This window comes from Callithrix jacchus, chromosome 5 (assembly GCF_049354715.1).
Source record: "Callithrix jacchus isolate 240 chromosome 5, calJac240_pri, whole genome shotgun sequence".
Classification (NCBI taxonomy): Eukaryota; Metazoa; Chordata; class Mammalia; order Primates; family Cebidae; genus Callithrix; species Callithrix jacchus.
The window spans coordinates 31,673,036-31,688,704 of NC_133506.1; the positions used below are offsets into that span (position 1 = coordinate 31,673,036).

Consider the following 15,669-nt stretch of genomic DNA (forward strand, 5'->3'; position numbering starts at 1 on the left):
TGCATATAAGCACATACACATTCAGAAAATATTTACACACACTCACACTAGATAAAGACTCCTGGACACACATGCATACACACACAGAGACACAAACACATTTACACACATCTACATACATACCATGTACACGTGCACACTTTTCCCCAGAACCCACGACAATATTATTGTAACAGCCCCTCCCTACTGTGGCATTTCATTACTTAACTGGGGCCACCATGTGCCTTTGCTGGCCTGGCAGGCCTGGGCATGGCAGGGCCAGAGAATGTGGGTGACTACCCACATTCACAGATGGAAGGGCCCACACCGAGTCCCACATCCACCTGAGCTTCATCCAGTGCGTCTGAGAGTGAGAACAACATATGACACTGTCAGCAGCAGCGATCGGTGACAACACTTGCCCTCCCGGCTCCTGGGAGAGTTAAACCTGTATCCCTGACTGTGTTGGCCATGGGCAAAGTCACCAGTGCTGAGGCCCCTGAGGTCTTGCCTCTCCCTCTGCAGGAGTGAATCCCAGATGGGACACATGAAATCAGGGCACAGAGGCCTGCGGGAGTCACCATCCATAGCCCTGGTGGCACAGTGGCCAAAAGCCAGAGGATTGGAATCTCAGGACCAGCAGAGCAGGGCAGGCAGAGTGATGGGGGACAGTCGCAGCAGCGCCCTTTCCTGAAGGCCACCTCCTGCCATGTGCTAAACTCATTTTCCTGCTAACGGTCTTCACAACAAACCTCCAAGGAGCCAAAGATCTGAGAGGCCCCGAGCGGTTATGTGGCTTGTCCAGTCCTGCAAACCCAGATCTCCCTGTCTGAAACCTGGCATGACCCAGCAGGACCACCTGGGGCACAGCTTCCCAGGGACGGCATTAAAATGAAGGTTCTGACTCCGATGGCTGCACGCAGCCCCTCCCATCGTGAGCTTCAAGGCCCAGGTGTCTTCCTCTCCTTCCCACTGCCTACACTGCCCAGTTCAGAAGCTGGTGCAGGAACTCGCCTGAAGCTGAAGCCATAACTGCTGGCTCTATTCCAAGCCCTGAGCATTTACACTGAGGAGGTCCGCAGATCCTCGCCACAACCTCTCGGGGAAACTGAGGTTGGGAGAGTCTGCTCCCCGCCTAAGGTCACCCAGGTGTTGGGAGGCAGAACGAGGGTTCTGATGCAGGCCATCTGGCTCCAGGGCCCCACCCCAACCCTGGGCTGAGCACGGAAATGAATGCACGGCCAGGAAGCCAGAACCTCTGCGTTCTTTCGTCCTGGGTCGCAAACTGCTCTTTCTCCTCTTTTGTAGAGTTTGAGCCAAAGATTGAAAGTGATCAATCACTTCGTCCGCAAACCCTGCTCATCTGTTTTCCAGGTGCAGAAATCACCAGAGGCAGGGGGAGCACGTGCGCTGAGAGGTTCATCCTGGGAAGCTGCAGTCTGGACCCCGCCTTCCCACGGAGCCACAGCCAGATGCCCACTCATCCCCACAGGGACAGAGAGCCTCCTGCCCGAGGCCACTCGGAACACCAGAAGTTTGGGCAGAAGGGGTGTGCAGTTTGGAGAAGAAAATCAAGTGATTCTGCTTCTGAAAATTCCTGCGAATTTTTTCCATGCAACATCTCTTTTGTATGTGGCTCAGGGGTAAAACATTGCACCAGGATTTGCTCACCGGTCTCATTTCTCTTCCTCCTCCCTCAGCAAATGACGGCTGCTTGGAAACTTTCATAAAGGAAGCGGTTGCCTTTGTGGCTGATAGAACTGAAGGTGAAGAGCTGGACAAAATGATTCAGCAGCAAACCACCCCCCTCCCCAGCACCAAGCAGGCAGCCCCCTAGCCCCACCCCTGCCCCTTGCCCAGGGTGTTTTGCAGGGCGGGGTTCCATGCTGTAGCCCCAGCACCTGCCCCTGAGCTGGGACAGCCCACTGCCCTGTGCTGCTGGAGAAGGCTCAGCATGGGTACAAACCACTGCCCTCAACTGCCTGAGAAGAATTGGCATAGCCACCCACCACTGCCCCGCACTGCCCCCACCCGGGCAGCCATGCGGGCGGCTGGAACTCTACTGGTCTTCTGCTGCCTGTTCTTGAGTGCCACCGGGGGCCCTTCCCCAGGTAAGTGGCAGTCTCTCCTGGCCGCTCCCCAGGGGTTTGTTCCTGAGATTGGCCGCTGGCACCTTGGGTCTTCCCCAGGACACTTTCCTGGCTTGGAACCCCCATAAGACCATGGGGTGGTAAGAGGCATTGGGAGTGATGAGAGGGGTGGGGGCTCCATGCAGCTGCAGCAATCTCTGGGGGCAGCAGGCTACAGGGATGAAGGGTCTGGGGGCTGCCCCAGAAGGCTGGGGGCAAAGGAAGCGTCTTCCATTCTCTGGCTCTTCACAGAGGTCTGAGGAAGGTCAGCAAGGCAGGTCTCCTGCAGCCCCTCTGCGGGATGGAGGCAACAAGGCAGCCACATGACTGTAGTTGGCTGCTTCTATCTGATGGTTTGTCCTTCCTTCCTTCCGGCTGCTGTCCTGTGACTTGGCTCCAGGGACCCTAACAATCAGACTCTTTCGCCCTTCCTGCAATCCACATCCTGAGGGTCAGCACTCAAGGAGTGTGGGGGGAAGACAGGGAGGAAGCCACTGCCTGCGCACTGGGAAACTAATGCACAGCCAGGCTAAGTGAATTGCCCAAGTCACACAGCCAGGGACCGCCTGCCCTTGCCCAAAGGGAACTGGACTGTGCCCTCCCTAGCACAGGAATCAGACCAGGATACTGAGAGGGACCTGGGAGGCCCCCACCCCATTTAACCAACCAGGAAGCTGGTACCAGAGGGCTCAGGCGAGCGGCTCAAGTCACACGACCTCCACCCAGCAGACGGGGATGGAAGGGGTCTGAGTCTGGCCAAAGGGGCCCAGGTAGGTGGTGTGCAGCCAGACTGCTGACAAGGGGACGGCCCCAGAGCACCCCAAGGGTCTGTGGAGGGGTCACACCTCCTCCTGGTGAATCAGGATGCTGAGGACTCAGTGACGCTGGGGGACACTGTTGGGCTCCCAGGCCCGGCCTAGGGTGGGTGCTATACTTCTGCAGTGCAGGCCCTTCTGCCGCTGTGCTGGTGGCAGCCCCCCGACACCCTGCCCCGGCGCTGTGATCATTTCTGGGGCTTCCAGCAAGGGCCTTCAGTCTTCTGCTGTACAGAGAGGGTACTAGGAGGCCCCCAGTCTAGCAGAGAAAAAGAGTTAGGAATCTGGGACCCAGATACAAGCCTGCATCCTGCCCCACCTCAGGACTCCTACAGCCCCTCCCGGCCTCCTCTGAGTGGCCAAGGGGACAGGGCAGGCTCGGGGAGGGGCAGCGGGGCAGCTTCTGCTCTCACTGATGGGACATGCCGCCGCCGGCTCTGTGTGATGCTCAGTGAACACAGAGCTGATCCATGGCCAGCAGAAGGCTGGGGACAGCACACCCGGCCCTGCCTCCAACTCGCGAGCCCTCCTCTTAGCTCACACGTGGGGCCCTCCACCTGCCTCCCAGCCTCACAGAGGCCTCCCCCCCGCCCTGATGCAGCGCCACCCACGCACTGTTGTCCTGTGCCCTGACCCTTCATGTCTCCAAGGTCCAAGGGGGAAGTGGGGACCAGCAGGACGTTCACCCCAGACCAGCGGCTCCTTCTACACCTCAGAAAAGGCTCTCCCGGGGGGCATGGAGCTGACTGTCCTAGCGTGTCTGGGACACACTTACTCCTACAGACTGCTGAGGGGTTTCAGAGCTCTGCTTATCTCAGAGTGGGCTAGGAACTAGCAGCATGGCGTGGGAGCCGTCGTGCTGGGCACCTGGCAGCGTCACTTTTCTGGGTTGTGTTGTCAGCCCCTCGCTGCTGTGTGATGCCGCAAGAAGCCCTTCCCCTCCATTCCCAGCAGACTTGCTGTCGGCCACCAAACCCCAGACAGAAGCTCCAGAGCCCACGCTCACACACAGGGAGCGGGCCCTCAGCCTCAGTCCCGCCATCCATGAAATGGGAAGATAACTGCACCCGTCTCCCACCCTGGGAAAGCTGAACAGAGGTGGCTCGGGGAAGGCACAGCCATGGGGGCATATGGGGCGTGGGTGCTCTCCGCCGGCCTCGGCCCACTGCTCTGTCCAGTGCAGGCCTTTCTGCCGCTGTGCTGGTGGCAGCCCCCAACACCCTGCCCAGGCACTGTGACCGTTTCTAGTGCTGCCAGCAAGGGCCTTCATTCTTAGGCTGTACAGGGAGGGTGCTGGGAGGCCCCCAAACTAGTGGCGAAAAAGATAGGAAACTGGGCCCCAGACACAAGCCTGCATCCTGCCCCCACCCCTGCACCCTGGGGGTGGGGAAAGCAACAGGGACCCCAAGGGTGATGCCATCTGAGCATCTGGCCTGTCCACGCCCACACGCTGAACTGCACAGACCGCAGCGCTGAGCCCCTCAGGGCAACGTTCCTGCCTGAGGCTTTCGGAACCTAGGAAATTGCCACACTGGCTTCCGCCACCCGTTTGAAAAGCGCTGCTTCCTTCTCAACCTGACAGGCATCTCTTCTGGGAAGCTCTGAGAGCTGCCATGTCACCCTCCGCCCCTCCACTCTAGCTGCAATGGCCTATCTGCCTGGGCAGGGGCCCTGGGGTCAGGAAGCCCCCTCAGCTTCCCTCTGCAAGGTCTTTAATTCCCAGTAGCAGAGAGACCACCTGCAGCCCAGGGACATTCTGCCTCCTTGGGGGTACTGGGAGCTGCCGCAGGCTGAGCCACCCTCTACGAGGCAAGGTTTGTTTTTGCCAGTGGGGGCACTCATTTGCCCTGGGACCCCTGCTGTGGCCATGAGCCTTTTGAGATGACACTTGATAAGGATCACAGTATTGCACAGCATTTACTGACAAGTGCTTTGTGTGAGTTGCCTCATATATCCTTACTGTCATCAACATCTCCATTTTACAGGTGAGGACACGAGGCTCAGAGAGGCTACGCAGCTTGCCGAGATCACACAGCCAGTGAGAGGCAGAGCTGGAATTGAAACTCTGGGTGTGTCCTAGTGGGTTAAAGTCAGGACTGATCCTGGGAGAGCTCAGTGCCCTGTCTGTGCCAGGGGCACATGTGTGCCCTCAAAAGATGGGCTCCGCCATTAGCCATCACGCAGAGACCCAAGAGCAAAGCGGGCAGATGCAGTCCCAAGGACCCAGGCTCACTGAATTTTGATGATGTCATATAAGAGGGCTCGGGGTGAAGCATCTCCAGGTGGGTAGAGTAGACACCAGCACCCCTGAGTTGGACTGGCATCCCCAACACCCCAGTGCTCAGGCACAGCCGTGCAGACCTTATGCTCTGGGTGATAGAGGCTGATGGGGCCCCTCTCAAAGGGTCTTCCCTCCCAGCTCCGCACTGGCCCACAGAAAGGGCACCCTCTCAGGTGACACAGAGAGGGACACTAGCAGGGACCATCTACGTCTGGCTCTTGGCACCCAGGTCCCCATCTCAAGGACAGTTTCACAAGCAGGGGCTTCCCAACCTCCCAGCCATACCTAGAACACTCCTGAAAGAGGGAGGCTGTGAGCAATGCCAGCCCCTGCTGTGCCCACCCCTTTTCCTACTAAGGGCAGATGAGAAGGGTCTGCCTGGTGCCAGCACAGCAATTCCTGCTCATGTTTTCTCTCTTCTCAGAATGGCTTAGTGCCAGCTCTACCGCCAGGCCAGTGCTCGGAGGACAGGAACGTCCCCTGCCCAGGGCATGCCCAGCAGCTGTCAGAAGCTGCAGCACTCTGCTGCCTTGGGCAGAAGCCCCGCCACCTCTCCCCACCCAGCAGCTTCACATCTGCACCCCAGTGCACACTGGTCCTCAGGTACCCCAACAGGTCTGCGCCCCATGCACACAGCGGTAGATGTATGGAGGCACTGGGCTGCAGCAGAAAACCAGGGTGATGGCAGGATCCCTAGACAAGGCAGAGGAAACTCGGATCCATCTCCCCAGGGAGCCTGGGGCCCAGATTTTTAACAGTTCTGGAGTGGCCGAAGTATGGAGATCGATTGCTGGAAAGGGCAGGGTGAAGTCACAGCACAGAAAGAGGAAAAAGCTGTGCTTTTGTGCCGATCCCATTCCTCTGTTGGGGGGATCTCCAAACTGGTTGCTGGAATTGAGGTCTAAAAAACATCTTGGGCCAGAGAGCAGCCTGAATCAGCCTGATTAATTATGAGTATCTTTCTGTCCAGAACCTGGCATGCAATTCTTGTCAACCTTTGGGGATGGCTTCATTCGCCTTCCTATGACCACGTGTCCTGGGGCCTGCTCAGCACCTGGTATCATCAGGCCCTGCTCACCCCTGCCCCTCCTCCAGCTTCTGCGTCTGGAAGTTCCCTACCTGTCTCAGGCCTGGCCCACCTCCCCTCCCACCCTGCATTAGAAGCAGTGGTGAGCTGGAGTCACACTGTCCCGGCTTCTGGTGAAGGCCTCGAACATGGCAGTTACCCCCACTCACCTCAGGCAGGCCCGGCATGCCCCAGGAATTATTTCTATGCAGACGAATTTTATGTGCCAACTTTTGTTTCTTCTCACAAGCCTGCTGGCCCATGGGATCTTTCCATTCATGTTGCCCTGGCCATCACAACCACTATCTGAGTCACCCACCACCCTCCGAACACAGCAGCAGCCTCCAGCGGGGTCTCAACTCCTCCCAGCACGCAGCCCATGCCTCCCCTCGGTCAGTTCAGCCACCTTCCAGCTGCTCCCCATGCCCCTCTGCTCACCCATTTTACCCTCAGGTTGGCATCCTCTCCTTTGCCCCAGGTTGGCTCTGACCTTCCTCCACTGTGGGCTGGGCCTGTCTCAGAGTCCTCACTGCATCTCCCTTAGCACCTGCCAAACAGTCCTTCTTGAATGAGTAAATGGCGACCATGGTGTTTCTAATTAGTCACATCTGGGTTTAGCCCCTCACCCTGCACACCAAGCTCTTGGTCTCCTGGCGGCAGAATGGGCATGCAGGAGTGAGAAGAAACAGCAATGTGGGGCCCTCCAGGCACAGCAGACAGAAGAGGAGAGCACCCCTTCTCCCACTGCCTGCCTTCAGCTGCATGGGGCAAAACCCACAGTTCTCTGACCCGAGGAGGCTCTCAACAAGCTGGTTAGCTCAGCACCTGCTGGGCCATTTGTTCTCCCTGAAGATGATGGGCCTCTTTAGGGAGTTAATTCTTCATGATGGACCTTTCCTTGTTAATTTCTCTTAACAAATCATCCTAAAAATAGGTTTGACTTTTAAACATTTTTAAATTAAAAATTGAGCTTTTAATGTCTGTTTAGACAACTGTAAGACAGTCAAAGGTTTATTGACTTGAAGCCTACATTTCAGGACACATGTAAATAAAAATATACCAATTTCAGTATTTTTCATAACCTTTTGTAAAATTTTTGTAACTTTGCCAGAGTATTTTAGGAACTAACGTCACAAGCTTGGAAGGGAAATTGATCTGAAGTTCAGCGTAAACTGAGTTTCACTTCGCTGTTAAAATTCTGTTAATTTCAAGTACAATTAAATTTAATACATTTTATGTTAAAATGTTAACAGTGGTTAGCTTTACGAAATCAATAATTTTTATTTTTTGTTATGCTCCTCTGTATTTTTCAAATTTCCTACCAAAAATAGATAAGCTTATAATCAGAAAAAGTCATAAAATGTAGTTTTTACAAAGAAAAAATGGGCAGGCAGCCATATTAACGTCATGTGAGGGAAAAAAACACTAACTTCGGACGGCAAAAATACACTGGACACACTACCCCTTCCACACGGGTATCTCTTTCTCTGCTGTTCAGATGACAAGGGACCAGCAGAAACCAAGCTGGTTTCCAGAACAGTTTTTTGTTCTAAGTAAAAACCACATTTGACTTCCTGTCGTCAACAAGCACAGGGACGAAAGGAGCTGCCTTTGGCACTGGGGCCCCCTCCTGCCTGAGGGTAACACTGCAGGTCCCCAGGGAACCCCCACTGCCAGCACCAGTGTCAGAGTCACCTGGGAGCTTGGGGAAATGCAGGTTCCAGGGCCTCCCCTAGCCGCAGGCCCAGCCTCTGCTGCTCAGTTTCTATTCCATCTTCAGAGGCCTTAGTCTTCTTAAGCAAAGGCTGCAGAGGTTTCAGTGGGAATGTGTGTGGCACAGATGACTCTGAAGGACAGTCCCAGGGCATGCTGGCATAGGACACAGCTATGTACCAGCACAGGGGACCAGCACAAGGGACCAGCACGTGACCAGCATTCTCTATGGGGTGGGGTACCAGCACTGTAATGCTTTCTTGAGATGGAAGACCAGGCTCCCTGAGCTGTTAGGGCACGCACAGTCATCCAAAGCCCAGCCATGAAGTTCACCTTGTGGCCCGGAACCAACCACAGGACAGCCATGTGCCAAGCAGTCTCCCTTTACAATGGAGACTCATTACCAGGATGGGGCGACACCCCCAAGGCCACAGAGCTTCCACAGACCCACTCCTCTGCCCACTCCCGGCATTGCACCACCCAGCCTGAGGGTACCATATGGTGACCAGAAGTCCCGTCGTCCTGGCTCTCTACCCTTGGTGGCATCTAGTGGGTACCCACAGGCATCCAGAACCCAGGGAGGGCCTCCTGAAGACTTCATGCAGCAGCAGGAATGGCCTCCTCTGGGGCCTTCGCTCTGAGCTAACAAAACACTGTCATCCTGGCACGGCCTCCTTGCTGTGCCCAGCTATGAAGCCTGCCCATCTTCCCTCCCCCAATCGCCCTGCCCCACAGGCCCTGGGCCCAGCTATCCATCCTGGCAATAGCAGGCATGCACATCCTGCAGGCTCAGGCACCCAGACTCCTGCCTGCTGTCCCATTCCCCGCCCAGCCAGCCCAATGGCCCTATCTACTTCCCAGCCCCAGTTCAAGGTCAAAGGTATCTCTTGCTCCCCTCTGTTGGGCCTCATGATCACGTACTGAGTCCCTGTGGGAGGGGGGACCTTGTCTCCCGTTGGACACCCCACTTCTGCTCTGGGCAATGATGCTACCTACGCTCTGGGCTCTGCTGAATTGACAGCCGGGTCTCCACTTCCTATCGCTAAACCCACCTTCCGCACTGAAAGACTGAATGTGGAACCCTAAGGCCTGCCACACACTCACTTAAGGTGCTCGGGAGGACACAGCCCAGGGAAGCTGAGCTGAGTCCCCCAGGGAGTGAGACCCAGAGGGCCCTCTGCAAGGACACTGCACTCTCACCTGCACCCACCAAGCCACAGTCACAGCCATATGCCCCTCGCCAGCACTCACAGTGTAGTTCAGGCCACTGAGGAGCTGAACATTCTATTTAACCTCATCAAGATAATGTCAAAAACAACCGTGCTGGCCAGGCCTGCCTTGCAGGACAGCTCAGCTCCAGAGCATCCAGCACACTAGCACGTCAGGAGAATCTGGGACTCTTCTCAAAAGAGAAGCAGTGCGCAAGCCTGAAGCCCCTCCACCCACCCTCCCTCCCCCAGGTTTAGGCAGAACTTCCCCAAATTTTTAACTTATTGTTTTAATATACAAGTCATCCATGACTATTATAGAAAAATTGAAAAATGCAGAAAAACCCAAATTCAAATCACCCACATGGGCCTCTAACCAGCAAAGGCCTTCATTCACGCCATACGGAGGCCGTGGGGCCTGTTCATACTCGCACTTCCTTTATAATAACATCTGAAGTCTGCTGCCCAAGTGACCAAATGCCCACACCTAGCCTCACCCCCAGCTTTTCTCCTGCCCACCCCCCTCACCTGCCCACCCCCTCACCTGCCCACCCACTCACCTGCCTACCCACCCACCAGGCCTCCTAAGTCTTGGGGCCCAGGCCCACAGCCACCCATGACCCCCAGTACCCCCATCTCCATATATATCTGTTTCCATAGACAGGTCCTGTCCTCCCACCTGGCTTCTAGCCACTCTGAGGTTCTCTCACCCATTTATCCGGAGGAGGTGAGATCCAGCAAACATCAGCTTTGGGTCCCCAGTCAGCAGGATGGGGCTCTAGAAGGAACTTAGCAAGCAAGGGTGAACAAGGAATAGCCCAGGGTCTTCGGTGAGCTAGATGTGCTTGGGCCCAAGGGCATCCTGGGGCCCACTGTTCTCTGCTTCTCTAAGAGCTGGAGCAAGAGCGTGGGGAGCTAAGGAGGGATGTCAGGGTCCTGGCTCTGCCCAGCTCTGGTACAGATGCTAGGGGACATGACTACAGGGAAGCCCCCAATGCTACTTCCCTATCTTTTATCCAAATGCAGACCTCACAGCAGAGCAGGCCTCCCCAACCTCAGCAAAGCTTATGGACACTGTCACTCACAGGAGTGTGCCATGACTGTCCCCGGAAAGTCAGGAGCACAGGGGCACAAGGTGCTGCAGGCTGCCCGGAGGGGTGCCCTCCTGTGGGCTGGTCCCCAGCCTGACAGCCAGGCAGGTGGAAGGCCTTGAGATGAGGATGGTGCCACCTCCTTCTGGTGGGAAGCACTACCTCCATCCACCGCCTAGAGGGCCAGGCTGGGGCTGACTTTCCCCACCGTCCTAAGGTCACATCCCATACTGAGGGTCTCACCTGGGGACATGTTCTGCTTTTCTTTAACACGTATGTTGGAAATAAGCCTGGGTTCTGAAGGGGTATGTGTGAGGTACAGGTTCATTGCACCCCCTGGCACCTGGTCCTCAGCTCTGAAAATGGAGCAATAAATGCACTGCAGGGGTGTCAGGTGAGCAGGTAAGGGGAAAGGTGAGGAGGCAGGTAAGGGGGGGAAGGTGGAGGGCAGGTGAGGGAGCAGATAAGGGGACAGGTGAGGGGAGCAGGTAAGGGAGAATAGGTGAGGGGGGACAGGTGAGGGAGGCAGGTAAGGGAAGACAAGTGAGGAAGGACAGGTGAGGGGGCAGGTGAGGAGGGCAGGTGAAGGGGGCTGGTGAGGAGGGCAGGTAAAAGGGGCAGGTGACGGGGCAGTTGAGAAGGCACAGGTGACAGGGGCAGGTGAGGGAGGGACAGGCAAAGGGGGTAGTTGAGGGGGCAGATGAGGGGACAGGTGAGGGGGCAGGTGAAGGTGGGGCAGGTGAGGGGGCAGGTGAGGAAGGCAGGTGAAGGGCACAGGTGAGGGGGCAGCTGAAGGGGGAACAGGTGAGGGGACAGGTGAAGGGGAACAGGTAAGGGGACAGGTGAGGAGGGCAGGTGAAGGGCACCGGTGAGGGGGCAGCTGAAGGGGGACAGGTGAGGGGACAGGTGAAGGGGGACAGGTGAGGGGACAGGTGAAGGGGCAGGTGAAGGGGGACAGGTGAGGGGGCAGGTGAGGGGAACAGGTGAAGAGGGCAGGTGAAGGGGGCAGGTGGGGAGGGCAGGTGAAGGGGGCAGGTGGGGAGGGCAGGTGAAGGGGGCAGTTGAGAAGGGACTGGTGACAGGCAGGTGAGAGGGGACAGGTGAGGGGGCAGGTGAAGGCGGGGCAGGTGAGAGGGAGCAGATGACAGGTGGGTGGGGCCAGGAGGTACAGGTCGACAGAGAACTGAGCGCCACAGAGGCATGAGGCATGACACCTGGACCGAAGGCCCTGCTAACATCAGTGTTCTTGTCTGGTTGTTTCTCTCTTTCAGGTATCTGTTCCCAGGACCTTAAGTCAGGTGTGAAGCCAGGATTTCCCCAAACAATAAAGACCAACGACCCAGGAGTCCGCCAAGCAGCCAGACACAGTGTTGAGAAGTTCAACAACTGCACGAACGACACCTTCCTGTTCAAGGAGTCCCGCATCAGAAAGGCCCTGGTCCAGGTGAGGGTCTGGGTTCTGCTCACATGTGAAGGGCACCCCTAGGAAGCCGAGCTGCTACAATGCAGCACCTGGGAGAGCAGGGCAGACCTAATGTGACGTCCCTCCTGAGTGCAGCACTCCGGGCAGAAAGGAGGTACACACGGAGTGGGAGCAGACAGCAGTCACTGAGGCCAGCATCCCCCAGAGCCAAGCACAAAGGTTACACAAAGCATGCGGCTCCAGGGTGGTTACAGGCCACTGGCCGGAGCCCACTAGGCATGGGGTAAAGAGGCGCTGGGGCTCTACCAGGGCTCCTGGAGGCCGGCGCCAAGGCTGATGGGGAGGAACCAGTGAAGCTACTGTCCAATGAGCTGCCCCTGCTGGGCCCACGGTCCGCACCTGGCCTCCCCACTCACTTGCAGGGCAGCCTAGGGGTGTCCTTGCACTTCCACCTCAGTGCTCGCTCACGTCCCAGAGTCCCAGAGCTCTGCCCAAGCCACTGATGTTTCCCTGACTCATGCCTATTGTGGAAGGTGCCTCCTCAGCGCCCTTCCCCCAGGGGACCCTCCAAGGCACAGCCAGGCCTTGTCTGTGTCCTGAGAACAGCCGCTTGCTAATGTGGGACGCAGGCTGTGGGTAACACTCAGCACTGTGCACTGGTGCCTGGAGGGGAAGGAACAGAAGCAGCCCTGTCCAAGACTGCCGTCACAGTGTCCGCGGTTACACCAGGTCAGGGGTCGGGGTGATGCAGGCCCTCCCTCCTTCTCTGGGGAGGCCAGTGGGATTCTCTGGGCCTGAGTCCTCAGGGTTCTCTGGGAGGAGGCTTGGAGGTTGTCCCTCTCTAGCTTGGTGATGTTGGGGACAAAACAATTTCCCTGGGGCTAGGGCTGAGACTAAAACCTGAAGAATTTTTCTTCAACTCCTCTAAGTCCACAAATGACAATGAATCAGGCAGCTGCCATGTCCAAGTGGAGAAGGGCTGTCCCGAAAATCAATACTCCCAATCCCAGGAAGGGGAAGCCCACACACCCCAGGCCTGACACAGAGGCCATGAGAAACTGCCATCATGGGGCTGGAGTGAGGGCAGGCTCAGGGGGGCATGCGGGAGACCTAGTGTCACGTCCCTCCTGAGTGCAGGGCTCTGGGCAGAAAGGAGACGTCTGTCCCAGGAAGGGACACAAACTCCAGCACGGAGCAGGGAGGAGAGCGGGAGGGTGTGCAGGCTCCGCTCTAAGTCCGAAGCGCTGCCCCAAGCCGGCCCACTTCCCTTCTACTCTGGGCACCCACACCACTGTCCTGAGGCCCCGCTTCCAGTGAAGGAGGGCCTCCTGCCCTCCCTCCCCCATGCCCAGTAACCCAGTCCCTCTGTCCCTCCAGATAGTGAAAGGCCTGAAATACATGCTCCAGCTGGAAATTGGCAGAACTACCTGCAAGAAAAAGCAGCACCCACGTCTAGATGACTGTGACTTCCAAACCAACCACACCTTGAAGCAGGTAAAGCAGCGGGCCCTTCTGAGATGTACCCTCTTCCCCAGCCCACTCACTACCAGGGCTGTGAAAAACACCCTGTCACCACTTCTCTAAGGCACCACTCCAAACCTCACCCCTGAGGAAGCCCGGCCTCCCAGCCTCCCGGCCTCCCAGCCTCCCACACGACCAAGGATCCAGGAGAGCGGGAGGCAGAGTCTGTGCTAGGAGCTCCTCAGACGACATCCTCCCTTCCCGGAGGTGGAGACACAGCTCCAGAGGAGAGTTCCGAGGTGCAAGCAGAGAGGGTTAGAGCAAGAAAAGCTTTCAAACAATCCAGAAATTATATATATCTTTGACATATAGCATATCTCTGCAGAGAGACCAAGAAAAAGGAAACATGGCAACATTTAGCAATTATAAATCTAGAGGCGAAAAGCATATCTTCTTAAATCATTCTGTCAAGGTTTCTGTAAGTTTGAAATTTTTCAAAATGAAAACTAGGGGCAGGAGAAGAGCTCCTCCATGAGGAACCCTTCCAAGGGCAGAGGGCTCCCCAGGGGGCAAGTCAGAACCCTTGGTGTGCCCTTCTCTGTTTCAGACTCTGAGCTGCTACTCTGAAGTCTGGGTCGTGCCCTGGCTCCAGCACTTCGAGGTACCTGTTCTCCATTGTCACTGATCCCCACCTCTTCAGCAAGACCAACAGCTGTGACAAACACCAGGGAGCGTCCCCTCCCACCCGCCTCATGACCCGGCCTCACAGACCAGCTCGGGCCTCTCCCAAGTGAACAGATGCAGTGCTGCGGGTCACTGCAGGGCGGCTGGGATGGGAGCATGCTGGCACCTCCTAACAGATTAAATAGATCACATTTGCTTCCAAAATTAACTCCTGTTTCTGACACTGCACACCTAGATTCTGGGTCTGGGTGTAGGGGACTGAGACAAGGGAGGGAGTTGTGAGTAAGGGATGATCCCCCGTGGCTACAGGCCCCCAGGAGGGCAGGGCTGCAGCTCTGGTTCTGAAGAATCTGCAGAGACGTGGGTGGGGACCCCCTTAGCCACTGAGTGCCTTGGCCTATTGTGATGAATAGCTGGGAATCAAGATAAACCACTAGCGGCAGCCATGCTGGCCTTTTTAGGGGAGAGCTGGGGGGTGAGGCAAGCCTTGCCAGGGGTCCCCCTTACCAAGGTGTCTGACAAGTTGAAGTGACTTCCCCTGGGGGCCTGGCCAGCCTGAGCTGCTAGCTACAATCCCCCAAAGTCCAAAACCCCAGAACAGGTGATCTGTCCACACCAGAAGCGGCAGGGCCACAGTTCTGCCTCCTTGAGATTCAGGTCTCCCAGGGATTTGCCCCACTGCCTGAGTGGGGGCAGAACAGCAGCCCACTCCCCAGAGCCCTCCAGAGAGGGAGCCCCACTGAAGATGATTGTGCTGGGGGTGCAGGAGGAAGGAGAAGCCACCGAGGGCTGGAGGACACCAGGAATTGGAAGTAGACTGGTGGAAGTGCCAGGCTTGGCCACCCCGAGACCTGGGTACCCCAAAGGACTCTGCTGTGAGGCCAAGGTCCGAGTCAGTGCCCTGCCATGATCCACAGGCTCAGCAGCCACTGCCCAGCCAGGCGCTGTCTCCCTTGCTCTCAGCTTCACCCGAGCTTTCTCCAGTCATATCCCCGGGAGGCTGGCTTAGCTATGCTGGCTGTGACTCTGGCAGTCACTAAACTAACCCCTCAGAGCCTCAGTTCCCATTGGCACAATGAGGCCATGCCTTCTGGAATCATTAAGAGTCACAACTCTTATGTGAACAACTTTCAGAACTACAGACCACTCTGCAAGCATAAGCTGATGATAAAAACCTCAAGCTGAGACCTCTGTCCCATGAAACATAATAGCTGAATCTTGATGGAGTTTCAGGAATGGATAACAGAGGCACACAATGAATCACCTGATTAATTTTAAGAGCATGTTAGTAATTCACGTTAGAATGAATCCCTTTATATTACAGCCAAAGCGCATCACATATTTAAACCTAATAAGAAGACTCCATTTCACACCTCATTGTGTCAAATTACCAGACAGAACACAGGAAATGACACTTGGAGACAGAAAATCAACAGCTGAGTCAAAATCAAGACTCCTTTGCTGAAAACTGTGAAAAAACAGTTTGCCAGCTTCCTTATAGCTGTGAAAATTAAGCACTGAAAGCAAAGCTCTCTGTTCTCAATTTAAAAAGAGAAGGCCACCTGTAAGGCCAACACATTTAAACTGTTTCTATGACAGAATGATCAGGTATTATCTTATTTTCTTTGTCAATTTAAAAAGAGAAGAACACCTATAAGCCCGACACATTTAAACTGTTTCTATGACAGAATGATTAGGTATTATCTTATCTTCTTTGCATACCTCACCTGTGAAGCACATCATTTGTCACTAAAAGTATTTCTGCTGACCACTAATTGTCTTTCCTATAGAATCACATTAAGTTTTGAATTGTTCATCT

The 15,669-nt window shown here is 55.9% G+C and overlaps 1 protein-coding gene across 1 annotated transcript; it reads left to right on the forward strand.

Annotated features, from left to right (window-relative positions):
- The first annotated feature begins 1,903 nt into the window (after positions 1 to 1,903).
- On the forward strand, positions 1,904 to 14,054 carry CST7 (cystatin F). The gene is made up of 4 exons (XM_035298519.3): positions 1,904 to 2,090; positions 11,554 to 11,726; positions 13,083 to 13,199; positions 13,774 to 14,054. The coding sequence occupies exons 1-4, from the start codon at positions 1,934 to 1,936 to the stop codon at positions 13,849 to 13,851; spliced, it is 525 nt and encodes a 174-aa protein (XP_035154410.1). The 5' UTR covers positions 1,904 to 1,933; the 3' UTR covers positions 13,852 to 14,054.
- Positions 14,055 to 15,669: the final 1,615 nt, after the last annotated feature.

What these genes read in the sequence shown, in the direction of transcription:
- CST7 (XM_035298519.3), top strand. Translation starts at nt 1,934, where the DNA reads ATGGGTACAAACCACTGCCCTCAACTGCCTGAGAAGAATTGGCATAGC. An exon ending in CACCGGGGGCCCTTCCCCAG is followed by an intron (nt 2,091 to 11,553) that starts GTAAGTGGCAGT and finishes TCTCTCTTTCAG; the next exon opens with GTATCTGTTCCCAGGACCTT. An exon ending in TCAGAAAGGCCCTGGTCCAG is followed by an intron (nt 11,727 to 13,082) that starts GTGAGGGTCTGG and finishes CTGTCCCTCCAG; the next exon opens with ATAGTGAAAGGCCTGAAATA.